The sequence below is a fragment of the Lutra lutra genome, chromosome 3 (genome assembly GCF_902655055.1).
Source record: "Lutra lutra chromosome 3, mLutLut1.2, whole genome shotgun sequence".
Lineage (NCBI taxonomy): Eukaryota > Metazoa > Chordata > Mammalia > Carnivora > Mustelidae > Lutra > Lutra lutra.
The window spans coordinates 101,641,595-101,668,098 of record NC_062280.1 but is presented as its reverse complement, the minus strand read 5'-3'; the positions used below and the strand labels follow the sequence as shown (position 1 = coordinate 101,668,098).

The following is a 26,504-nucleotide window of genomic DNA, read 5'->3' as shown; positions in this document are numbered from 1 at the left end:
CTTTTCAAAAAATTTCCCCAGCTTCGGAACAGATGAGATGATTTAAAGTGGCATCTGTGAGCACAGTCTTCAAATGAACCCACCCAGAGGCACCTGGGCGCTTTAGTCTGTTAAGTATACAACTCTTGGCGGCAATCTCATGGGCGGTGAGATCAGGAACCCTGTTGCTCCATGCTCAGTGGGGAGTCTGCTTGAAGAGCCTCTCCCTCTGCCCCTCCCTCCCTCAAATATATAAATAAATATTTTTAAAAATTCATGCAGTTTTTATGTCACTTAGGGAAAAATCATGTATGAGTAGAAAAGCTTTGTGATACAAATCACTTGTCCTTAGACACTTGTGGGTTAGACATTTAGCTACATGAATCTTACATTTCTAACATTTCTGAAAAGCTACTGCTTCCTCCACAAAACCGATTAGCCCATCAGAAAGTGAAGATGTCAGCAGAAGGGCAAGCAAAACTTAGCATACAGTGAAGCCTGCCATATTTTCTTCAACAATCTAAGACCGCTGACAGCTTTCAAAACCAGCTAAGTCTCACTTCAAAATGCCAAGAAACTCAGTGAAAGTTCTCTGAATAGTTAACAAAGACAACTTTGAATCACATGTGCAACTAACTGGTTTAGGATTAATCTTTGGCCAAAGGAGTGGGCCTTGTGATTCTTCAAAGAATCATATCCAGTTCATTTTTACTGTGTTTTGGTTTAAACTGATTTATTTTGCATGCATTATCATATTCAGCAGTATGAATATTGAAAAGGGGAAAATATAGGTATTAACTTTTAATGGATTTATCTAAAGAATTTATCATGGAGAAAAATGACAATGGATACTATAACCAGGAAAAGAAACCCTGAATTCTGACAATATATATTTCTGATTGTTATAAATGTTGTTTAGAATTGAAGATAATTTGGTTATTGTAAACAACTGACCAAACACTGTAAAATCAAGGAGGTTATATTTATAGAAAAATCTAGATAGAACTGGTAGATACAAGTTTTCAAACTCAATCGGGAATTTATCTTAGTTAAGCGAGTAATATTACATATTGTGTCAAATGAGATGACAACCAACATGAATAATTTTTAAAATATATAACAACTGTAACAACAAAACATAATTTAAATATTCATCTTGAGTGTTTTCCCTTTCAAAGTAGCCCTCACGTGTAATGTTGCAAGAACATCTTCTTTATAATGTCTTCACAGACACAGACACATATTTATTATCTATGATGGAAAATCTTGACTTTTAAAAAGGATTTCATAATAGAAAAGCAACTAAAATACAACCAAGGCAAATCTGGTGAATAAGTGATTTTTTTGTAAGGGGTACACTAATTTAGGTGTAAAATTAAGTTAAAGTAATTAATTCATAGTTATACCACTCATCTTTCTCTTTGATTAAATACTGTGATTATTTTGTGTTTGTACAAAATGTATCTAGTTGCCTATAAGGAGAATTTAGCATGATGTGAACTTAGTATTGACCTTATTTATAATCTGAAAGATAAGAGTTGCTCTCAAAATTGAATTTATAAGGTTTTTCAGGGGTAATTTCAAGCCACTGAAATTTCCATGATAAAGAGTTGGGGTTACCTAAAATGAAAGTTAAAATAGAGCTTGACCCATAAGAAGTAAGACACATCCTGTATTCCTTCTTTGCTTATTCCAGGATCCTAAGTGCAGCTCTCCTTAGTTTTCTCATAAGTAATCAGGCTTCCTCTGAATGAGGGATTAGGGAAAGGCCCTTACTTAGAAATCACACTCTTGGCCTGCCTGCTGCTGATGTGGCTGTCTTCCTGGAACTCCATATCATGAACACATTAGATCTGGTGTCCCACAACCAGTGACTAGCAGAACTGCCCCCTCCTTATAATTGTCTTTCCTGCTTGTTCGTAGTATCCGTGGCTCCGGATTACCCAGGAAGTCCGCAAGGAGCTCACCCTCTTGAGCCACAGAGACAAGTGGGTTAGGTGGACTGCACTCAAGAAAGACTTTGAATCAGCTGAGTGGTCTGGCACAGAAGATCTAATTGTTTACAGGGGTATGTGGAATGGAGGCCTAGCATCACTAGCAGAAAGATACTATGTTAGAAGTCACACCTGTGTTTTCACTGGCTTTCTCTCCAATCATTACTCTGTGTTCATAACATAATCTTTGTATACATATAGTTGCACTGAGCTCACTCTCTTCCAGATAATCCAGGATCTCTACCCATGCCTGTATTGTAATGGCATGTATGACCAAGTCATGGCTAGTGATCTGCAAAGACCATTGTTAGTAACTATGGATTACTTGTAAGAAGGGTCATTTAGGGCATTTTCATGAACATAGAATAATTTCTTAATTTGATTTTTTTAAGACACAAATATTCTTTAGCAGAAAAAAACTGTAGACTAGGCATACTTCAATGATACAGAAGAAAAAGCATGGTGCTCTCAAGCGTGACAGCTAATATTACAATGTCACATCAGTGATACACGCTAAAAATAATGGGTCACAAAGGGTGGATGACTAAAGAAAGATTTCAAATAAATAAAATAATGTCAGAGACACAGAGTAAGGAGAAACCAAAGACAAAATGCTACCATTACTCTTCAGCCTGGAGATATCTGAATACAAAGTATAACAACTTCCTCAAAACAACAGACAAATGCCAACCTGTGGAAAGATCTATAGAATTCATTACTATAAAAAATCTTTCCACCAGGGGGCGCCTGAGTGGCTTCTGACTCTTGATTTCTGGTCAGGTCAAAATTTCAGGCTCATGAGATGGAGCCCTTTGCGGAACTCTGTGCTAGGGTGGAGCCTGCTTAAGATTCTCTCTCCCCTGAAACAAGATGGGATTGGGAGGGAGACAAACCATAAGTGACTCTTAATCTCACAAAACAAACTGAGGGTTGATGGGGGGAGGGGGTTTGGGAGAGTGGGGTTGGCGTTATGGACATTGGGGAGGGTATGTGCTATGGTGAGTGCTGTGAAGTGTATAAACCTGGCGATTCACAGACCTGTACCCCTGGGGATAAAAATATATGTTTATAAAAAATAAAATTAAAAAAAAAAATTCTCTCTCCCCCAAACCGCCCCCCGCCCCCCCAAAAAAAAGAATTAAAAATCTTTCCACCAGAACTTAAATATGTATTTTTTAATTTATTATTTTTATTAATATATAATGCATTATTTGCGTCAGGGGTACAGTACTGTAAATCGTCAGGCTTACACACTTCACAGCACTCACCATTTTACATACCCTCCCCAATGTCCATAACCCAACTTAAACGTGTATTTTTAAAATCTTAATTATAAATCCAAATAATGATACATAATGCTTACAATACCTTACGTTCATAGTGTAAAAATTTGTAAAACGTTCCTTTCCCTTAAGATGAGATGAATCATCTAACTCCCAAATGGGTCTGGAATGTTCATAAAGGGGCATTATCTGAGTTCCTACTGTGCTACATTCTGAAGAATCAATACAGACAATAATTAAAGATAAGAGTATGAGCTGAATTCCTGTTGAAGAAAAGTTGCATTCATAATCTGATTTTGTTTGATAGAGGATCTTTAGCTGAATCACAAATATATTTTTTGAAAAAATGAAGGAGTGTGTGAGAAAGAAAAAGGAAGGGAAATTATGTCTTTCTCCAAGTTATGGTATCCTTTTAGTTTCTTTTTAAAGCCATATAAATGAATTGAAATTTGTTTTACATTCTTTGACTAGAGTTTAAGTATCTGGTGTTAAACAAGGTCTACTGAATGCTGATTCTAGCTTGGAGACATATTTCTATTACACTTATAAACATGAGTTGTTATGGGCGCCTGGGTGGCTCAGTGGGTTAAACCGCTGCCTTCGGCTCAGGTCATGATCCCAGGTCCTGGGTTCGAGCCCCGCATCGGGCTTTCTGCTCAGCAGGGAGCCTGCTTCCTCCTCTCTCTCTGCCTGCCTCTCTGCTTACTTGTGATTTCTCTCTGTCAAATAAATAAATAAAATCTTTAAAAAAAAAAAAAAAAAAAAAAAAACATGAGTTGTTATAAATCTATCACCGAGCCAAATAAACAATCAACAGACCAAAACAAATGATTTATAAATTCTAAACAAATCTTGCTCTTTGGAGTGGGAGTCAAAGAATACAGTTTATAAGGTACCTAAAGCCATAAAAGACCATCTTTCTATTTATCTTATAAATCTTCCTCCCTATTTAGGTGTGTACATACACATTTAATAATTACTACTGCCACGAGGGTGATATTATGAGAGGATAAGAGATGAAGTTCAAGTTTAGTGGAAAAAAAGGAAGTCCCAAAAAGAAAAAAACAAAAGATAAGGTTTATAACTGCACAAAGTAACAGAATTGCCATATGCGTATCTAAAGATAATATAAAATACAGATGCTTAGATAATGTACAAAAAAGTAAACAATTATTACAGAATGAATTATTTGAGTATACTGTTATTGAGAGCTTAAATAGAATATCAAATGATATGGGTAGCTATGAACCCAACACAAACTCCAAAAAGGGCATTTGATGGTCTTTATTTTTTTTTAATCTTTTAATTTTTTAATAAACATATAATGTATTATTAGCCCCAGGGGTACAGGTCTGTGAATCGCCAGGTTTACACACTTCACAGCACTCACCATAGCACATACCCTCTCCAATATCTATAACCCCACCACCCTCTCCGGAGCATTTGATGGTCTTAATAAGGCATGGGGAAAGTATGTTACTAGTAAATTAATTAATGCATGTTTGTACTTATAAACTTGAAAAAATAAAAAATGATCTGTATTTCTTGGAATTTGTAGGAGTTCTGTCACTAATATGAGAATAGTGCTACTAATACTGGTACCAAAAATTTAACTTATGCATTTTATATCTAAAATTTTTAAAACACAAAAAAGAATCTGAGTTAGCTTAGGAAGATTTAAGAATAACATGGTAGCGTAAATTAGGAGAAAAAGGCAAATAAGTTAGAGAGGGAAACAGGTGTTAGTCACCATGGAAAACTCCAGGTCCAAAGTACGCTAATGCAACTTAGTGAAGTGCGCATGAGAAGAATACAGCAGGTTTGTAGAAGCACATGCATTAATAAGATAAATCACAGATATGTGTATGTAGATTTGTGTATGAGTGTGTTTGTGTGTTTGTATAGAAATAGAGAGATTGAAACACACACACATACACACACACACACAGAAAAAGATACAGAGACAGAGATACAGAGATAGAAACAGCACCAGACAGATACAGAATACTTTCTCACGTGGCTTCAGAAAAATCACCGTGTCCTCATATGGTCATCACCAACACATGCATAAAGTATAATAAACTTCTTATGGCAAATATTATTCTTAAATTATTTATATGGAATATTCTTCATTTGCCAGGTCCATTCTCCAGTTCTCCACACCTGCAGCCTCTACAGTGAGGCTGCCTTGCCAGTGGAAGGCCTCTGCAGGAACTTTCAAGTTTGGGAGGAGAGTGAGTTCAGGTATTAATTCCCAGGACCCACTTTCTACTCGGGTGTGGTTTGGCAATGACTGAATTGCTCGGTCTGTGGACAGCTCCTCCTTGGCCATTGTGTTCAGCTGCAAGCCTCTTCAGGATTCATAACTGAGCCTGGACCTCATTCTTTCAGTCCTGAAACAGCAGCAGTTTTTCCCTATTGCAGACTTAGAGTTGCTTTCTCATCCTTTGTGAGTTTCCCCTTAATTCTGCTCATGTTTTTGTTAATAGTCCCTCAACTAACTGCATTTCACTTATCATTCTTGACTGTGTCATCTGTTTAATTTCTAGGACCCTGAACACTAAATTATGAAGAATAACATGCTCTTTTAGATCTCTAACTAGGAGAGCACAACAGTTTCCTAGCTAATTTCTATATGGCTAATGTACTATGTATTAAATATTAGAGATGTTCATAATCCTAAAACAAAACCAATGAAAAAATAAGTTTGGTTTCCATCTTATGTGCAGTCAGATGAATGCAACTTTCCTTGATGCGCACCATGGATATATCTATTTCATTCGTTTGTGTGTTTCTGAGCCCATCTAAGTAACACCTATGCTCAGAGTGACTAAATGCGGATGATCTAAAATTCATTTATTACTCTTCTGTGAATTGGACTGAAACTTCCTACCAGAAACAGATGAGTAAGGAAATACATTTCTGTAAAACTGAGCTGGGGTGAATCTTAAAATTATCAATTTTGAAGTAAACCTTGATCTTGAGTTTTTCAACAAAAATCATACATTTTGGTATATTTCACATGCTGTAGGTGGCACTTACATAAGACCCTGAGGGAGAAAAAGCAAAATTGTTCAGTGCATTATATAGATAAGGTATTACTGACTTTCCCCAAACTGCAGACCAAGTTTATCATGACACCAACATACTTGAATTACACTTAAGAGATTTTTCTTTACAATATTCTTCCTCACTCTTAGTGGGATCTCATATTTTATTCTGTGTATTGGATTTATATCTAAGGATATGTGATACCTTTTGCCATGGATGACTAATTTTATCATATTGTACTTTGAATATTACAGATATATACTTAACTAATAACCCAATAAATAACAACTGGTTCTGTCTTCAAGAATTTTTGTGTTTGGTGACAGTCTTGGGTTATAACATCAAGGTTCAGAATGACCACCTTTTCTTAAAAAGAAGCTGGATATTGTAAAGTTGATTTATATTTCAAAGGTTTCAAAAGACTGAGGAAAACAAAAAATTACTACTTTAAAATGAGGTTATTCAGACCAGAGAGACGTAGAGTGACTTGTCCAAGCTCATGTAATGAAATGGTGGCAGAGTTGTGACTCAAACACTCCAGGCTAGTGCCCTTTTCCTGTTAATTCAGAGCATTAAATGAATCAGAAAAAGATAAGAGCTCAGGACCACATAAAATACTAATGGCTTCCATAATTGCTTCATTTGTGACTAATTCTTCCATGGCTGGTTGACTGAGTTCAGTATAGGGTTCCTATCTGATTTGGTCAACTCTACTGCTTTCTAAATGTCAATTCCAACAGCCCTGTAAGGTCTTCCATCATGACCTGCATGAAATGGTATGTAACTCGAAACAGGCTTTACTATATTTCCTACCTCTGTTACCAACTAATCTTGGGGTTCTGTTTTCTCTCTGGGCCTCCTCTTTTCCCTCAATAATAGGAACAGATTGTTTTAGGTGGCTATGGGTGACCTTCCAGTGTAAGCAGTCCATAAATTTTTAATAACTTTAAAATTGAGAAAATTTCCACACACTGCCAGCTCCACTGTCTGTGAAAATCTGCAACTGTGATGGAATTTTCCCAAATACATCACTGGAACATTTGAGTGGAATTTATATTTGAATCAGTCCCCCAGCACTGATGGTTGATGGCATCAAAACAGTTTGAGCTTAGCCCCATATCACTCAGTATTTGAAAGTATTTTCCTAAATCAGCTACATATTCCATCACGAGGACAGTTGTAAAAATTTCAGAGGGTTGCACTAATTGACAGAATACCCCTGAAGTTTCAGATCACTCTGAATTTTAAAATCCACATGGTTATTTGATCCATTGTCTGCTACTGGAGATTTTACTAATACTAAAATTATGCTATGACATACTAAATGTGGTGTTTTTTTTTTTTCTCTCCATTCAAATTTCTTAGATAAGTAGGATTCTTATGTAGGATATTTTGAAACACATCTTATTACATTATCCTACCTGGAGAAGAAAGCTAGGGAATCACCCCCAAGCTATGGAGAGAATTTCTGCTGGAAAACCTACACAAACTCTAAGAAAATTGTACTCTTTTAAAGAGGACCATTAAAAAAAAAAAAATGGAGTAACTATTCTCAGGAAGAACACTCAATGGAAAATTATCCTTTGCCCCCATCTCCTTGTCACGTCTCCTGCAAAAAGTCTAATTCTCAATATCACTACAATTTAGTCATTTTCTGGTGCTATTAATCACCTTGAAACTTTAAATGCTCCCTGGGAACAACAAGAAACCCAGAATGAGTTCATCCCTGCACTAATGGGACAACCTCAGATTTATATTCAAGTGGATTTGCTGAGCTGATCACATCTCTCTAAATTGCAACAAAATGATAATTGAAGTTAAAATAATTATTTCTAAGTAAAAGTAAAATGGAAATCGCATACCTTGATTTAAAGCTGTCAGGAGGCATGAGTTCCAAAGTATGAGTTGGTCCATATAGGTTTACAACATATAATTTGACGGTTGGGTTCATTTGACCTGCCTTTGAGAAAATGAAGATTGTTATACAAATATATTAAGCATTAAAATATATTGAGAAAAAAGAAAATGTGGTGTGATTCCTTTATAATTTTACGTTAGAACAGGGAAAAAGTTTAATTTCTCTGAAGTAGAAATGATTTTAAATTCAACAACCTGATTGCCTTCAATTGTTTTTGTAGATTGCTGTTTCTCAAGCATTTTAGTCACACAATTAAAGGTGATGGAAAATCATGATGAGTTTATTCATTAGGCAGTGCTTCTGTGTTCTTTCCCTAGAATGACACCAGGAGGGCTGGCTTAACAAAACAACTAGTAGAACAAGCTGCTACTCACATTATAGGATAAGAAATGCAATGAGAAAAGCTGGCTAATTAAAAAAAAAAAAAAAGTTGAAGAAGAAAAGGATTTGCCGTATGGGTGACACATGCTTAAAATTCCCCAATACCTAATCCATCCTAATGCATTAAACATTCCTAGGTTTCCTTTTTTTTTTTTTTAAATTAGATTCAGAGGTAGAATTCAGTGATTCATCAGTTACATGTAACACCCAGTGCTCATTATATCACGTGCCCTCTTTAATGCCCATCACCCAACTACCTGATGCCCCCTTCCCCTCCAGCAGCCCTCAGTTTGTTCTCTATAGTTAAGAGTCTCCTATGGTTTGCCTCTCCCCCATTATTATCTTGTATCTCCTTCCCTTTCCTCCGGTTCCCTTCTAAGCTTTAGTAAATACCAGATGACGTATAAGTGCTCCTTGGGAGGTGGTGGGCCACAGAGCAGTCTGCCCTCACTAAGTACATAGTTAGATGAGTAGAAAGACAGGGACAAGAATCGGTAATAACTAGCCTAGAACATTAGTATGTCTCTGGCTCATAGTATGTAGTAAAGGCACTGCATGAATAATCTTACTAAATATCCTTACTTCTGTCCTAAGAATAATTATAACCATTTTCCAGATGACAATGGAGAAGCTAAGGAAACTGTGGAAGGTGGATATCCCATAACCTGGGAAGCCACTATTTAAACCCAGGATGCTCTTCCCTGCTGTGCTTTGCTTCAGTTTGTTCCCAGGCAATGGCCTCCAAAGTTTTTCTAAATATACTGTGAACTTGTAGGGGGCACAACAGGGACCTTTTTCCAATACATCTCAAGCAGTTTGAATGAATGAATAAGAGAATGTTAGCGTGAATAAATAATGTAGAGAATCAGGTGACTGCTTGTGGGGCACTGTGTTCCTAAACAAAGTGCTGATGTGTCATCGTGGAGCAGCGGATGTTTTAGGAGAAGACTATACGAGATGTACGAAAAAAGAGGCCATTAAAAGTGGGTTGATGCATGCAATCCATAGTCTCTCATGGTTCACCTCCCCTTCCAATTTCCCTCAACTCCCTTCTCCTCTCCATCTCCCCTTGTCCTCCATGCTATTTGTTATGCTCCACAAATAAGTGAAACCATATGATAATTGACTCTCTCTGCTTGACTTATTTCACTCAGCATAATCTCTTCCAGTCCCGTCCATGTTGCTACAAAACTTGGGTATTCACACTGGGTGTGGTGCAAAAATAATGAATACTGTTATGCTGAAAAAATAAAAAAATTAAAAAAAAAGTGGGTTGAGTTAGAAGATGGACAAAAATCCAAAGGGAATTACAAAAGTGATTCTTTTAAAAAAGTGATTTAAAGATGAGAAAGAAAAATCCACATTCAAGTAATTGGCATTGCCAAAACCCAAAGTTGAAGAGGACCAGAAGCAACATAACACATTCCATCAGTAGTCCATAATAACTCCTCAAGGACTGTGTTGTTAGGCTAGTAAATACAACTAGTACAGAGGGGAAGGCAGAAGGATGAATGAATGGATCCCAGAGGATGTTCAGGGATCATCCCACTGTGTGATCCCATAACGATGGATACGTGTCATCATATATTTGTCCAAACCTGCAGGACGTACAACACACACAGTGAACTGTAATGTCAACGGTGGACTTTGGGGGATTATGACGCATAGCTTCATCAGTTGTAACAAATGTGCTGCTGCAGGGAGTGGTGCTGATGATGGGGAGACTCCGCACGTTTATGTGTGCAGGGGGCACATGTGAATTCTCTCTACCTGTCAGCTTGTGAACCTTAAGCTGCTCTAAAAAAATAGTCTTTTCTTTTTTATTTAAATTCATCTGGTCAACATATTGCACATCATTAGTGTTTGGTGTAAAAAAAAAATGACTGGCATATCTTTGGGGGTGCATCATACACAATTCAGAAGTTTTGAGCCAATGGAAGGAGTCAGGAAAGTCCTTCGCTACAGAAACACTATGCTATGAAGAGAGATTATGGAAATGGCTCATATAATGAAGGGATTCCTGGAAGATAAGCTATGATCCTGCCTCACAGAGAAGGCTCTTGTGTCAGATTTTATAAAGCTTTTCACTGTTCTAAACCCCTCAAGTGCATGGGCACATTTGTCTCAGGCAATTTAGCCTTCTACCACACACAGGAGCTCCTTTTCACATCATTCCCATTTCAATTTAATTGCCATGAGTCGCCCTGAAAATACTGGCCTTATCCATATTTTTTAATCTAACCATTTCTCAAGTTTGACCAGGTTTATTAAAAATCAGAGTCGGGACATAATATTTAGTAGTGCCATTCAAAGTGTTGATCTTTGACCAGTGGCATTCATCAGGAACACCCAGGATCTTAGAAACAAATTCTGGGCCCCCCGCCAACTCAAAAATCTCCAGGTGTGGGCCTAGGATTCTTTATTTTAACAAGACTCTCAGATAACTATAATTTGTATGTAAATTTGATAAGACTCTGATATATATTTTTTCCAGTAATATATATTATATTATATATTAATATATATTATTACTAGTACATAGAGTAATGTATTTATGTCCAATAACATATGTTATCATATACATACATGTACACAATGATATATATTATAGCTCAGTTATAGCTCATAACAGAGGTGTTAGCCTGTATCAGAAGTACCCAAAGAGTCCGTGGGTGGTGCAGTCAGCTAAGCGTCTGACTTGATTTTGGCTCAGGTCAGGATCTCAAGGTCCTGGGATTGAGCCCCACATCAGGCTCTGCACTCAGGGGTCTGGTTGCCCCTCTCCCTATGATCCTCCCTCCACTCACACTCTCTATCTCTAAAATAAATAAATAAATATCTTTTGAAAAGGGGAAAAAAATTACCCAGAGGACTGGAGGGCTTGTTTAACAAGATTTTAACCAGCATTTCTCATGTCATGGGGCATGAAAATCTCATTTCTACAGTTTCCCAGATAAGGCTGATCATTCTGGTAAAAGTACCACATTGTGAGAACCAGTTTAGCTTAACCCATGAGTCAGAGAAACCTGGGTTTACATTTTGACTGCTACTGACTAAATACAGACCATGAGCAAGATGTTAAGTATCCTCAAGTATTATTTTATTAGATTATCAAAAATAAGACAATATTTCACTGAGAATATGTCATAAGTCAGAAGTTTTGAGCCAAAGTAGGTTTCCTTTCTGTAACTATAAATATCTCATAATTTTGTTACATGGACTAACAAAAAGATTATCTATCAAAGTCTTAAATTTTTAAAAAATGTCTAAACTAGTATATAGTAGTGAATTAGGAAGATAGTAACTAAAACACTGACTACTTGGTAAAAAATTCTGCTAATTTTTAAAATCCTTCAATAAGCTCATTAAGAAAAAGAAATTTAATTAAATTTGATGTTTCTGTCAGATTTATTAATGATTAATAATTTTATGACATCCTTTGTCAAAGACATATATGGTTATTACCAAATCATAAAGCAGGGTTTTTTGTTTGTTTGTTTGTTTTGTTTTGTTTTTAAAGCTTATTTGTTTCTGTATGCATATACCTGTAAAGGATTACTGATACCCCAGTTAACTTTTACATGGAAACAAATTATAAAAGTTGTGTACACATGTGGCCAATTTTAGACAAAAAAAAAAAAAACACATCAGGCTCTTTCTAAAATTCAGCTGTCCAGCATTCTATAATCTCAATTAGATTTTTATCTCTCCATGGAGTTTTGAAATTAGGTGCACATTTCAAGTTCATTTGTACCTTTTTTAATATTTGGATCATTTCAATAGTTTGCAAATTAGAAGAGTTCACCTATTTGCTTTTTATAGTCACAATTGCCAGAAAGACTGCATATCTACAGAATCCTTCCTCTATGATTCTGAAACACAAGCCTCAATAATAATTAACCTTATTTTACTGGCAACTAAATTGTCATTAAACGAGATAATGCTTTAATTAGAAGATTAACCTGAGGTTACTGAGATAGAACTGTGCATCTCTTTTGTGCTGAATTGCTAATGATAGAGTATTTTATGAGTTCTGAATCATGCTGAATTAAGTAAAATACAAATATATTTGTTTAGTGTAAGTATTTCTGATAAGTAAATCTGACCACATTGAGTATTTGCTGCACTCATTTTAATCTAGTTTAATTTGAAGCACAATTTAGTGTGAACTCTGTGAATTACTTCAATGTCAAAGTACTACTTTTTGGAAGTTTATTACAAAAGTAAGAGCAAATCCAAATAATACAGTTGTTGGTGGAAGACCTAGCAAATGTTTTGTTGTAAACCAGGAAATAATAAGACTTTTCAAAGTTCCAGTGATATACCCCAAATGATACTGAAACTGGAGAATAAGGATCAAGCCCAGATCTTGCTTTTTTGAGTCCTGTTGTCTTAAATACCTGGGCAGGGATTTCCTACTAAAAACCTTCTGAGGACTTAAGATTCTTTCTCTCGGCTTGGCACCAGGAATAGCTATCTTTTCTTAATGATTAATACTCCTCAATGGTAGTCATTAACACACATTCAGGACTTTCACCTTGTATTACAAATCCCTCTCTATCTTTTTCTAAGAGTGAGACCATCTAAGAATCCTATGTATATCCCACTACATATATAGGTAAGTCATTAGGAGTAAATGGAGCAAACAGAGCTCCAGATATATTTGTTAGGTTTCCAAGAAGATAATTTTGATTCCAGCTATGTTTTCAGAGATACAAATTAACCTCTGATAGTTCTACAGAGTGGGATAGAATCAATAAATCTGAGTTATTTCCCTGTTCTCAAAATAACTATGACTTTTATAAAAGCACTTAGCCTTTTAGAGAGCTTGGTCTGTCCATCCATAAGTAGAGAAAATTGTGAAGAGGTCCAAATAAGGGGGAAAAAAAAAAGTGAAAAGTCTCTCTGAAAATATGAAGCATATTATTAGCACACCTGATTTATGCAATAGCAAATATTATTATTTTATGGCTAGCTTTACTATTAAGAAACATTAAACAATTAATAAAATAATAACTTACTAATAACGAAGTGTCTAGGTTTCTCAACCCAGGATCCTCCGAAGTAAATTTGCTCAGACATTTCTGTTTGTCTGTTTGTTTGCCTCAGTCTGTTAAAGTTAAGAGGCTCTAGGAGTGTCCAAGTTCAAGCACCAGCAGCCCCTAACTGAGAAGGCAATTTGAAAACGCACCTATGGCATTTGGTCTTACGTTGTGAGTCCTAAGATCCCCACTCCTCTTGGGAAATGAATTACAAAATGTTGTTCCTTCCCTGGGGCTGATTTTATTCCCTTTGTGCAGTGAGAAAACCAAACAGTCGTGTGTGAATATCGTGCCTGGTCACATATGCTTCTCACAATATGCCACTTCGTTCTGTATTTAAACTGTCAGGTGAACCTTCATTATCGTACATGAGAATTAATACATTTGAGAAGCCTTTTCAATCATTCTTGGGGGGGGGTGCAGATACACTACAGAGGAACAAACTGTCATTCATCAAACATGACCAAATCTAAACTAGAGAAGTGGTAAGTCATATACCTGAAGTACAGTAAAAAAATCTCCTGGTGACTGTGGATTTTTTTTGTTCTTATTAGGTCAAGTTGCCATTTTCTTCTGAAGAGCCCTGAGTGTATATGCCCTCTAATTTATAACCAGAAAAGACACGAAAAATAATATTTCAAAATCGGAGAACCGGATTCCTCTCAACCTTGTTGTCCTTCTCAGCTGTAAGCCAGCTGTTTAATACCACAGTCTATGGAAGGAAGGTGGGATGGAGAGGGGGAAAAAACATAACAACAAACAAGACAGTGCAGAATCTCACTGAGGAAACTCTCTTCTTATCCCTGACTCTCTATATCCAAGGCTGTCTTTCTTCCCTCCTCCCTCCCTGCCTTTCTTCTCTATTTAAGTACTTGAGTCTGGTGGATGACAGGAAAATAAGAAAAGTATGCCTACCCTAACCATGCTTTCATAGAATAATCTATGTGATGGGAAATTTGTCCAATTCCATGCCCAATTAATGTAACGAACAAGTTACATTAAGGTATAAAACCTATCATGCTTGTGCTTGGGAAACAAAGTACAACTCACTCAGCAATGGCTTAAAAGTAGCTTCTGAGGGCCCCCTGGGTGGCTCAGTCCAGCCAGTTAAGCATCTGCCTTTGGCTCAGGTCATGATCCCAGGGTCCTTTGGCAGGCTCCCTGATCAGCGGGGAGTCTATTTCTCCCTCTCCCTTGGCACCCCCTTCTGTTTATGCTCTCTCTTGCATTCTTGCTCTCTCTCTCAAATAAAGAATAAAATCTCTTAAAAACATAGCTTCTACATTGAATTAGCAGCCACCTCTTACCTAATTAAGAGCTGAAATGTGTAAAAAGGTTCCCTATAACATCTTTATATGATTAATGCATAGAAGCCTCATTCATGAGTCTTTTTCTTTGTAATATAAACACAGGGGAAATGTATTTTTTTTTTTAAAGAGACCTTAAGTTATCAAAGATGTCATACCATAGGAAGAAAAAAAACATAACAGTTACACTCCAGATGTTTTTGTAACCTGCTCCCTTATTTGAAAACAGTTTTGCTCGCTGGGCAAGAGTTCCATGTTTGCTTGACTCAATAAAACAATTCCATCTATCTTAGCGACACCTGGCTGTGGCTCTACCCCATCATGTTATAAAGTATGTTCCAGAATATGCTCTGGCAAAATAATAACTGATGTTACTACAAATACTAATAAATTCTTTATGCTTAGTCTATTCTTTATTGGTGATTCTCTGTTTAGTCTATTCTTCATAGATATTCTTTATGCTTAGTCTATTCCTTACTGGGGATGCTTTCTGCTTAGTCAGTTTTCTATGGGACATTTAAAATGCACATTAACATATAGTATATTAAGTGCTCTAAGAAAGCATCTGCAAGAAGTTGGGCTTTATTTTTAACTAAGAAATTTCAACTTATTTGACCGTGGGACTTCTTCTTTCCTTATAAGGCCAGTAACAACCAGAACAAGACAAATGGAGAACAAACACAGAATGGACTTTGGAGAAACCTGTGACTTGGCATCAGTGTTCCCCTTATCTTTTCTCATTTTCTTTCCAACTGGGAAGTCGAGGGAAAAAAGAATGAGGGAATCAAAGAGAAAGAAATGCAGCAAACGTGGCAGTTGGGAAACCCTGAATCGTCTCTACTTCTTCCTACCGGAACACCGGACAGGCTACTGCAAGTCCTGAAAGATGACTCTGCCAACCAGGAATGAAAAGCTTCCTTTTCAGCAAAGACAACTTGTTCATGAACCAAGGATACTATCCATCAAGTCACTAGTGAGGAGAAAGAGAACAAACGAGTACTTTCACGTTACTTACCTTAGGGTATGGATACTGCTTTCCTTTGGGATACAACGCTCCCGTAAATCGAGGGATAACCATGTTCGGCACCAACGAATCATTTATCATCAGGAAGGCAAGCCTTTCTCCATCTGGTGACCACCAGTGGGCAATGTGAGAATGCAGAAGTTCCTCTAGAATAAATGAGTGTTATTTGAAACCAACTGTAGAGACGTGGGCTCAGTGACCCACAAACATCTGTCCTTGAAATCTCCATTGCACATATACATTTTTTTTTTATATAATGTGTTGGATTTTATCAACGTTTTAGAGAATTCTGCATTTCTGGGTTCCCCTTTTAGTCCCAGAACAAGCAGATGCAATGGCAGGAAAGAATGAAGCAATGAAGTCAGGATTTCATAGGCTGTCAGCAATGTGGACAGAGAAAGTGAAAGCACTACTGGAGTAAAAAGAGTAAAACAGTAACTGAAGACTGAAATATGGCACAAAACATATTTATGTCACCACTCATTCACCTTTGCATTCAATCATATTTCTATCATCAAGCACGTTAAATACCCACTCTCATCATCGAACAAGTTGAATACCCACTACACTCACATAATTATTTTAAGCTGTAAAGAAAGAGAATGAGAAATTGGTTATCTTTCTTGTGACCCCAGCTCCACTATTCACTTGCCTATACCTGCTTTCTGGTCCAGAAGATTTGCAAGATTTACAGCAGAAGGGCCATCATGCCCTCCAGAGCATGACCTTTATTATACTATGGCAAGAGATTAGAAGGAGAGTGAAGTCAGAGTATGTATTCCCTTGGCTCTACCATGGAATGTCACTTCAGTCTAGCTGTATGTTTTAAATGATGTCACCACCCCTGTCAATGCAGTCTCTTCTGTGAAATTTTCTCGTTTTGTATCTTGTAATGGCTCATCTCTGTGGTCACAGGGGTAACTATAGCTTGGTTGCTACTAGTCTAGATTATAGCTCTGTCCTTCATGGTTTCCCTTTGTAAATGTGTCCTCTTTGTAAATAAATCTTCAGATTACTGAATGTGCCAACTTTGTACCCTGGCAGATACCATGATGAACACCAGTAAGAGACTCAGAAAAGGGACCTTTAAAATTAGATTTTGAGATTAAGCTGGTGATCTATATCTATATACATCTGTATCTGTACTACCTTTGACGTGATAATCACCTTTCCAGGAGGGAACTGGAGCACAGATAATCCATAGCAAAGGATAGAATCAGGAGTCATCCACTGTCACTGGTGAGGATACAGAATGAAATGCAGACAGAGATGAAAGGTTTTGGGAGGGTAATTGGTTGTGTACTTAATTGTTACAAGAGTGGCAACTGTAAAAACTGTAAAATGAGGCTCACTTGGTTCATATAACACCTCAGGGAGATTCCATAGGGATAAACTGAAATAGGAACCACATCTGCAAAACCAAGAATACCAAGTAGGTCACTGTGGCAACTCTGAAGGAGTCCCTCCCTTCTGCCACTGCAGGCGGATAAGGCAGAGGTCCAAGAGAACACAGTAAGGGGGCGCAGCTATGACACAAATTAGGGGCCCCACTCCAGGTGTTTTTTAAAGCTAAGACAGAGATATTGGTGGAGAAGTCCTAGGACACTGGCACATAGGATAAGGATGTTTGGGTCAACATGTGCAGTATACCGGTGCTTTCTGGACTAGTCTCATAAATAACACATTTATAGTGGAATGTTGCTGTAAGTGTCTAATATTATGGCTGAAGATGCTGAACCTCAAAATTTACACAAGTCTCCTTTCTGACAGAGGCAGCCTCTCTCCCAGGGAGTTAGACATTCTCTGCATTAAGGCAGGGTGAAAGATAAATTCCAAAAAGCTGAGGAATCTATATCCCTAGAAGAGTGTTTAGAGATCTAATAGCATAGTATACAGCAGGGTATCTCTTCTAAAGTAGGAGGAAATTTGTTGGAATTGTACTTTCGCTAAAGTAGAGAGGGAATAGACTCTTCTGATTTTGAGTAACAACTTAAACCACATTCACATATGTTGCCCTGTTCTACTTCCCAGGTATCCTGTAGAGTTGCCTGTTCTGAGAAGAGCCTGTGCAAGAAAGGGCTCTGCAGATCAGGGACATGGAACAGCTTTCCCTACCATCTTCGTTTTAAGGTGCATGGTAAACAGAGATGCTGTGTGGAGCTTCTGACACTCATTATAAGGCAATCAAAGCATAGGCATTACAGGCTTGAGAGGAAGGTCATTTCCTCCCATGCTGATAAATACTCTCCTTTTCAAAAGCAGCTCTCTCCTGGGCTCTTGCAGAAACAATTAGCCTGACCACAGGATACCAAGTAACTATGTAGACCAAACTGCCCATCAGGAACTGACTCTTACCTGGTTCACTGACCGCAGAACAGAACACATACAGCAATATCCCACTATAACAGAAGGGGCATATATGGGACTGGACAGAATGCGTAAGTAAAATGTCTAGATTATTGCATCTTCTGCTTTACCCTCTCTTCTTCAGCTCGTATCTAAACAAGATGTGTTTTCTAAGACACACTGACAGGGGAGGAATAAATGGAGGTCTGGTTTATGGGCAGGTCTGCATGATCTACTTGAAGACTCTGGAATTGGAAAGGCTCTGTACCACAGTCTGACTGAGGAGTGGCATTAAAAGACTAAAGGAAACAAAATCCTTCCCGTCGGCAGACTTTTGAATAAGATGTGTACTCTTCTACTTCTTGTGGAAGGAGAACTGGCTTGAAGCATAGATCTACCCTGATTCATGCATAGTAACTAATAAAAGACCTGATTAGGGTTATGGGAAGACAAAAATTAGTGACAAGGAAATTTAGGGAAAGATAACTGCACTGACTTATCAGGAGGGGTAAAATTGTAAAAATGTGGGGGCGCCTGGGTGGCTCAGTGGTTAAAGCCTCTGCCTTCAGCTCGGGTCATGGTCTCAGAGTCCTGGGATCGGGTCCCGTGTCGGGCTCTCTGCTGGGCAGGGAGCCTGCCTCCTCCTCCTCTCTCTCTCTGCCTGCCTCTCTGCCTACTTGTGATCTGTCTGTCAAATTAAAAAAAAAAATGTAAAAATGTGAAGATATCAGTATTCTACTTAATATCGACCAGAACACATCACCAGCCGAAAAGGCTCTCAATAATCAGATGGACCATATGACTACCGGGTGCATGTCAGTCTGCTTTGGCTCCCACCATCACCTGCCAATGATAGTGGCCATCATTAAACTCTTGACATGGCATGATTTCCCAGCAGGACCAGCTGGCTACCTGGTGGCAGGGAGATTACCGGGGAAGCATTCCATCAAGAAGGGGTAGCATTTTGTCATTACAAGATAGACACAAGCTCTGTATAGCTATGCCTGTGCTAGTCATGGAATTACAGAATAGCTTATCCATTATCACAATAATCCACACTCCATCACCACCAAACAGGAACTCTTTTATAGCAGAAAGAAGGGCAATAGGCTCAGACCATGAATTTCACTGTTTTCTTTTAGCTATATGTACCTGGTTTGACGGAAGTGTTAACTAGTCTTCTCTATCTCAGTCTTCGCACTGAAACAATCCTGAAGTTGGGATATCCTCATAGAGCATACATATGTCCCTCTCGCATAGCCAGAAAGCAAAGACCTAGGAACTAAGGGGTAGAAGTATAGCATTCTCTATCACTATCACACCATTACCCCACTGGACATATTTGTTTCTTGTCTTCATGATAAGGAGATCAATGGGTTTCTGAGTCCTAATGCCTATGGCAGTGGGGGTTGCTTCCACTAAACAATGTCTTAATTCTCTTCCTCTGACCTGGAAGCTGAAATTTCTCCCCAATCAGGTGGGACTCAATAGGACTGGGGATGGCGGGGGAACTTGACAGTGTTGTCTGATGATTAAGCTTATCTGCTAGGAAGAATATGTGTCTTCACTATACAACAGAGAGTAAAGAAGACTATATCTGGACCCAGAGATTCAGAAATACTCCTTTGGCCAACTTGATCTCATTTTCCAATTCTACATTTCCACATTCCAATTTCCATTTCAGTGGAAAACTGAAAATGTAGCAACCTAATTAAGAAAAAGAGGAAAAGGAATAAGATTTGGCAGGGATAAAATTTTGGTTTGATCCACCACATAAATGACTCCTATAATCAAAATGCTGGCAGAAGGAAAGAGAAAAATGAATGAATAGTTCTCAGAGGGAGCTAGGATTACCAGTTAAGGCCATATGATAACCTTATTTCTTTTCTTGGGCACATTTCCCCAAAACCTTATATGGAAAACGTAAGTGCTGACTGTAGTTATAAATTTCAGACTGGTACATAAACTGGACTAATATCGCCCTACAAAGAAACAGTAGCAGAGGGACACCTGGGTGCCTCAGTCATTAAGCATCTGCCTTCAGCTCAGGTCATGATCCCAGTCCTGGGATCAAGCCCCACATCAGGCACCCTGCTGAGTGGGGAGCGTGCTTCTCCCTCTCCCATTCCTTCTGCTTCTGTTCCCTCTCTTGCTGTATCTCTCTCTGTCAAATAAATAAATAAAATCCTAAAAAAAGCAAGAGTAGCAGATGGAACTTCATGTGTTCTTTCAAGGACACAAAGTTTTTATCTGAATAAATTATAACATCCCCATGATCTCTGAGCCTTTGTTGGCTGTCACCAATATGAGACCAGACAAATCAAACGAAGAGAATAAAGTTAGTGCATGGTATTTACTTTCTTGGTTCTTACACACTGGAAACATGTGAGTCTGGTTATTTTCCTCAACCAAAACTTACTGCTTCTATTACTTGAGAAACTATAGGATACCCTCCTTCTAGGCTCTAGTAAAAGAGCACTTACCCATCTCACTTCAGGTGTAAATGGCTAAATCAATACTAGCCAAAGGTTGCTACATAACCCTTGTCTTTGACAAGTGGTCCCTTCATAGATAAAATTTTGTATACTACTTTGAATGTGCCATTTTTTTCCAGTTGTAATCCTGACCCTGATTTGTACAAGTTACTTACAATTCATAAGAGGAGACATGAGTCATCCACATGACACAATGAGGGAAAAAATGCTAACTGCCAACTGAGTGTAAACTCTTAAGTCTTATGAGCCTTGAAGGTACAGAGAGATCAGATTGTCCTGTCTAAAATCAACACTCAGGTTTTCTAAAGAAATGGGTTCTATCCTAGGTGCTGAAATATATCTGTGCAGGTACTTCCCAAAAATAAGAATGGCCCAGATTTGAGAGCACCATTCAATGGAAACTAGGTATCATCTACTATAATTTATTTTAGAGTGATCTATGCCTAGAGTTGTTCCTCACAAAAACACTAAAATATCAAAGTAGTACACACAAAGAGTTATGTGACTTCCTTCAGGTATAAAAATAAAGCTAACTGAAATGGGAAGGAAATAAATAAAAGAATCTTTAATATGCATCTACTTAAGAGTGCTCTTAGATATGCACACACTTCTTTAATTGCAACTAATAAGGACTCTTACTCATGGATTGCAACTTCCTGTGTTAATTATATTATTTACAAACAATGTATTTATACAAATTGCATACCATCCATCTCAATGAGGGATTGGTTCTTCTCTGTCTTTATTACAATGATTAGAAAATCTCACTGCAGAACAGATGGAGTTTTCAACACATGTTGTTTTATATCAAAGACACTTAAAAACATAGCCTCAACACAAAGTACTTACAGTAAACTAACTAATATATAATCACTGTGTTCAGATTAACATGCTATTCTGAAAAGTAAGCTAATTTTATCCATTTGTAGTTTATCAATTTAGACAGATAAGATTTCCCGAGTATGCTACTGCCAGCCAGATGGGTCTGTGGTTCATTTTTCCCTTTATTTTCCTTATCTCACTGTCAAGTTTCTTAAAAGAATTGTCTATATTCATAACCTTCTCACTTCTCATTTATACCTCTATCCATTGCAATCTTGCTTCTGGTACCACAAATTGACTGACTTTGCTCTTATCAATTTCTGGTAGCAAATCAAACAGTAACTATGGAATCCTTACTTTGTTTGACCTCCTGAGACTCAGCTCTATTATTCTATCTTCCTCTGGCTTCCACGGCTGCATCTCTGCCTTTTTCTTTTATCTGTCATAGCCCAGTTTTACTGGGATTTAGTAAGTGCTCAATAAATAATTGCTGAATCAATGAATGCATGAATGTGATTTCCTGTATCCAAGAGAAGACAGAAAAAAAAGTGAAAATAGCCATTTTTGCATTCTTCTCAATAAATAACCAAAAAATTTAACAATCTTCATCTGTTGATAAGGAATTGTTTATGCTGTCAATTGTTTCTCTAACTTTTTTATTCCTTTCATTCTTAAAGCTCAATGCAAATACCATTTCTTCCATGAAGCCACTCTATATTCCCCCATTCCATTAGAATTAATCCTACTTATATTTCTAGTTGGTATGTGGACATGTAGTTCTATTTATATTTCTATTTACTATGCTCCAAATGATTCCTTATATAACAGGTGTTTACAGTTTTCACTCCACTAAGTTAGTAATGCCCACAATATGGAGACCCTATTCCTCTTCATATCCCTCTCAGATAATGCTGGAAAGATGTGTCTACTCGATAACTGTTGAACTGAATATCACAGAAGAATTCCTTAAAAACACATTTATAAATCATTTAGGCACATTAGTTCCACTATTTTATATGTTCAAATAACTTCAAGTGACACTCACTTTTTCTATTGCATATTTAGTACTTTATAGAAATTTTCCAAGTTGTAGACTTGGTAGCTGTGAACTTTACTTTGTTAGCTGTGAACTTTACTTTGATATTTTATTTAGTTGAATTACTATGTTAAATGCACCAATTTATATGAATAACATGAGATGCATTTTGTGTGAATTGTGTATAAAATGTTTCATTTTGAGCATAATGTTTCATTTTTCTTCGGAGAGTCACCAACTCTTTAAACCACATTTTATTTGCCTTTTCTTTCTGTAGGAATTGAATGATACTTAAAAAAGGGACAAAGAGGCTTTAAAATAACACTTCAAGACTTTAAAACCTCGACATATGTGTCTGTTACTGGGATCAACAGCCACACTCACAGACTGGCCTGAACCTAAAAAATTTAAGCCATGCCTTCAAATTTGTTCCACAAAAATATTTTATCTTTTCTGTGACTCCTTCTCTAATCTTTTTTTTCTATGATATTTACAAAAGGCAAATTTCAATTAAAGCAATTAAGTGGAAATGTTACATGTTCCTTCTTCAGTCTCCCACACATACTAATTCAGATTGTAATTGATATTTGTAAAGGAACAAAAAAGGAAATCTCCACACTAGAGTATTGCACACATACTGTTGAAGGTCATATGCATTCTTAGATGTCACTGTCTTATGGTGAATATACGGAAGAGAAAAAAGAAAATATGGGAGCTGTTGGTGTCTTGGAAAAGCACAGTGGTAGTGGGAGATGAAGGTAAATGTGAGACTCTTGAAACATAGGTTGGGGATGACAGATGAGGGGAAAATCAATGGCATCCAAATGGCCTAAATCCCTCTGTCAAACCTTAACACTGATTCCCATGATACAGTCCCTTCTCTTGGAAATAAAGCAAGAATTGAGGTAAGTCTTTGGTCAATAGGATTCAGATTCTTTGGCTGAGGAAACAGACCTGTGAAATCTAATAGCTTAGGTCCACAACATGTGTCATTCCTTAGGAAATGATGAAAGGCACTGAATTCTAACAGGTAGAGTAGACTAGGGAGAAGTACTGGCTTTGAAAATACACATTCACGTGCCATCTTCGGCACTTGTGAGCTTTGAGGCCACGTCCAAATCACCTGTCCCCCCTGAGTCTTGGTTTCTTCAGTAAATGATTAAATATGCTAGCATTGTGAGGATTCAATCACATAACACATTTGGAATTTGCTAGGACACCTACAACATAAGAGCCCAAAGGACTGAGTTTAATTTGAATGGCAAAACTGTAAGTTTTCCATTCTCTTTTGGAAAGTGTCAGACCTACAGTGTAATTACAGAAGTTTTTGTCCTACATGTCCTACCTATTCCCCAACACAGTCAGTGTTCACTCTCCATAATATATAGAATTTTATTCTCTAATTAGGAAAATAACCATATTTGTCAGTTAATAGTCTTTAATTTCTCTTCTGACATTTTCCTTAGAAATGTAATGCCATAAATTATATAAAGCCTTATGTAAAAGAAAGAGGCCCAAGGCAGTTGTTCAGTTGATCAGGCGCTAGATTCTACATTGAGTTAACTTAAAAGTTCTACCAAGTTAATGATCACATTTTGTTACCCAAGGTAGCATGCCAGCACACTGCGAAGCACCAGTGTTCCCACTAAATTATTCCTTCCCTCCCTGAAGCCCACTACTCTTATAAATGCTTGCTTACTGTGCTTATAACCACTATTTACAAGTGATCCAAACCAGAAGCCAAAGAATCATTGACTTCTTTTCACCCACCCCATCCATTTAACCACTAAGATCTGTTTTACTGCCTCATCAACTTCTTACAGCTTTAACCTTACTAATATTGCTCATTATCTTTCAACAGAACACAGAAAAGTCCTGCCAGCTTCTCATTGGTTCTTTCTGCTATTCAATCCCAGTTTTATACTGTAGTCAAAATGATCTATTTATATGGAAGATATAATACTGACACTCCCTTACTTAAAAAGCTCTATTAGTTACCCCATTTACTAGTGGAAAAATAATTGAAATCCCAGATTATTTTTAGGGTCACTATCCCTTGGTATTTGCTGCCCTCCTTTTACTCAAATTTTATGCCCCAATAATACCAAGCAGATTTTAGTTCCCAAGGCACACACCATGCTATTTAACATTGCTATGCTTTTGCAAGCTTTTAACTCTTGCATAGATTTCCTTACCTAGGTTCTTCTCCTTCCTTTCATAAAGTTTTTATTTAAATTCTGGCTGGTTAACATACAGTGTACTATTAGTTTCAGGTGTACAATATAGTGATTCAACATTTCAATATAGCACCCAGTGCTCATCACAAGTGCCCTCCTTAATCCTCGTCCCCTGTTTAAGACATCCCTCTACCCACCTCCCCTCAGGTAACTATAAGATTGTTATCTATAGTTAAGAGTCTGTTTCTTGGTTTCTCTCTCTCTCCCTCTCTCTTTTTTTTTTTTTTTGCTCATTTGTTTCGTTAAATTCCATATGAGTGAAATAATATGGTATTTATCGGGGCACCTGGGTGGCTCAGTCGTTAAGCGTCTGCCTTCGGCTCAGGTCATGATCCCAGGGTTCTGGGATCGAGCCCCGCATCAGGCTCCCGGCTTGGTGGGAAGCCTGCTTCTCCCTCTCTCACTCCCCCTGCTTGTGTTCCCTCTCTCGCTGTGTCTCTCTGTCAAATAAATAAATACAATATTTAAAAAAATATATGGTATTTATCTTTCTTGACTGACTTACTTCACTTAGCATAATACTCTCTCCATGTCTCTGCAAATGGCAAAATTTGTTATTTTTTTATGGCTGAGAAATAGCCCATTGGATATATATGCCACATCTTCTTTATCCATTCGTCACTTAATGGACGCTTGGGCTCTTTCCTACCTAGTTTCTTCTATTTCTTGATCTTTCAGGCTCAACTCAGAGGGTTTCTCCTTTAGGAAAATGTTTGCAAATCCCCAGAATGGGCTAGCTTTCTTTTGTTCTTTCATAGAATCCTGTGTGTCCTGTGATTTAACTGCTTGTCACACTGCACTGACATGGTTTCTTCACCAGTCAGGGTCTCACAGAGTACCGACGATGGTTTGAAGATGAAGGGCATCTCACCCAGCTCTTCTAAATCAGAGATACTGAGTTCTTGCTACCTAGATTCTTGGAACCACCCAAGTTTCAAGTTTGTTCTCCACCTATCTCTTTAATTCACTGGGCCATCGCACACTCTAAAAATTTATACTTTTGCAATAAGAAAGCCAGAGTCAGCTTCTGATACTCTGAATTGAAGAACCCTACTTATCACTTTGTGAGTTTGAATTTTTAAAAAATTCAGAGTGTAACTATTTTTTACATTTCCAAAGTAGTTCCTACTACTCCTCTCAGAATTAACTGTGGCCTCTAAAATAATTTATTATTTGATGCTGGCATATATACAAAAATATATTGTAAATATACATGTACACATATGCATTAAATCTCAAAGGCACAGTGTCTCTTCATTAATAAAATAGCTTCACCCAGCAAAATGTTTCTCTTAATGTGAAGTACTTTGTTTTGTACCTTATTATATCTATTATAGGTATCTACATTATATCTGTTATAATAGATATTATATCTATTATATCTCAGCACCCTTACAAATACTTAGAACATACGTAAGTCTTTAATAATATCTGTTTAATGATAGAATGGATGAATAAGTGAAGGAGGTAGGTGATTTACTTTTCTTACAGACTTAAGAATATGGAGTCTGATGTGGAAGATTGCATTTGCCAATATTGCTCAAGAAATAAAATTTATTTTCTAGATGATTCTTAGCTTTATAATTTCT

General features: G+C 37.3%; 1 protein-coding gene across 7 annotated transcripts in view; it reads right to left on the bottom strand.

Moving 5' to 3' along the window:
* DPP10 (dipeptidyl peptidase like 10) overlaps positions 1 to 26,504 on the bottom strand; it is a 1,393,698-nt gene that overhangs the window by 85,407 nt on the left and 1,281,787 nt on the right. For all 7 annotated transcript variants that reach the window (XM_047722550.1, XM_047722553.1, XM_047722549.1 and 4 more), the window contains 2 exons: positions 15,971 to 16,125; positions 8,170 to 8,267 (listed from right to left, as the gene is read on the bottom strand). In XM_047722550.1, coding sequence (XP_047578506.1) covers positions 8,170 to 8,267; positions 15,971 to 16,125 — 253 coding nt within the window. The remainder of the gene's footprint in view (positions 1 to 8,169; positions 8,268 to 15,970; positions 16,126 to 26,504) is intronic.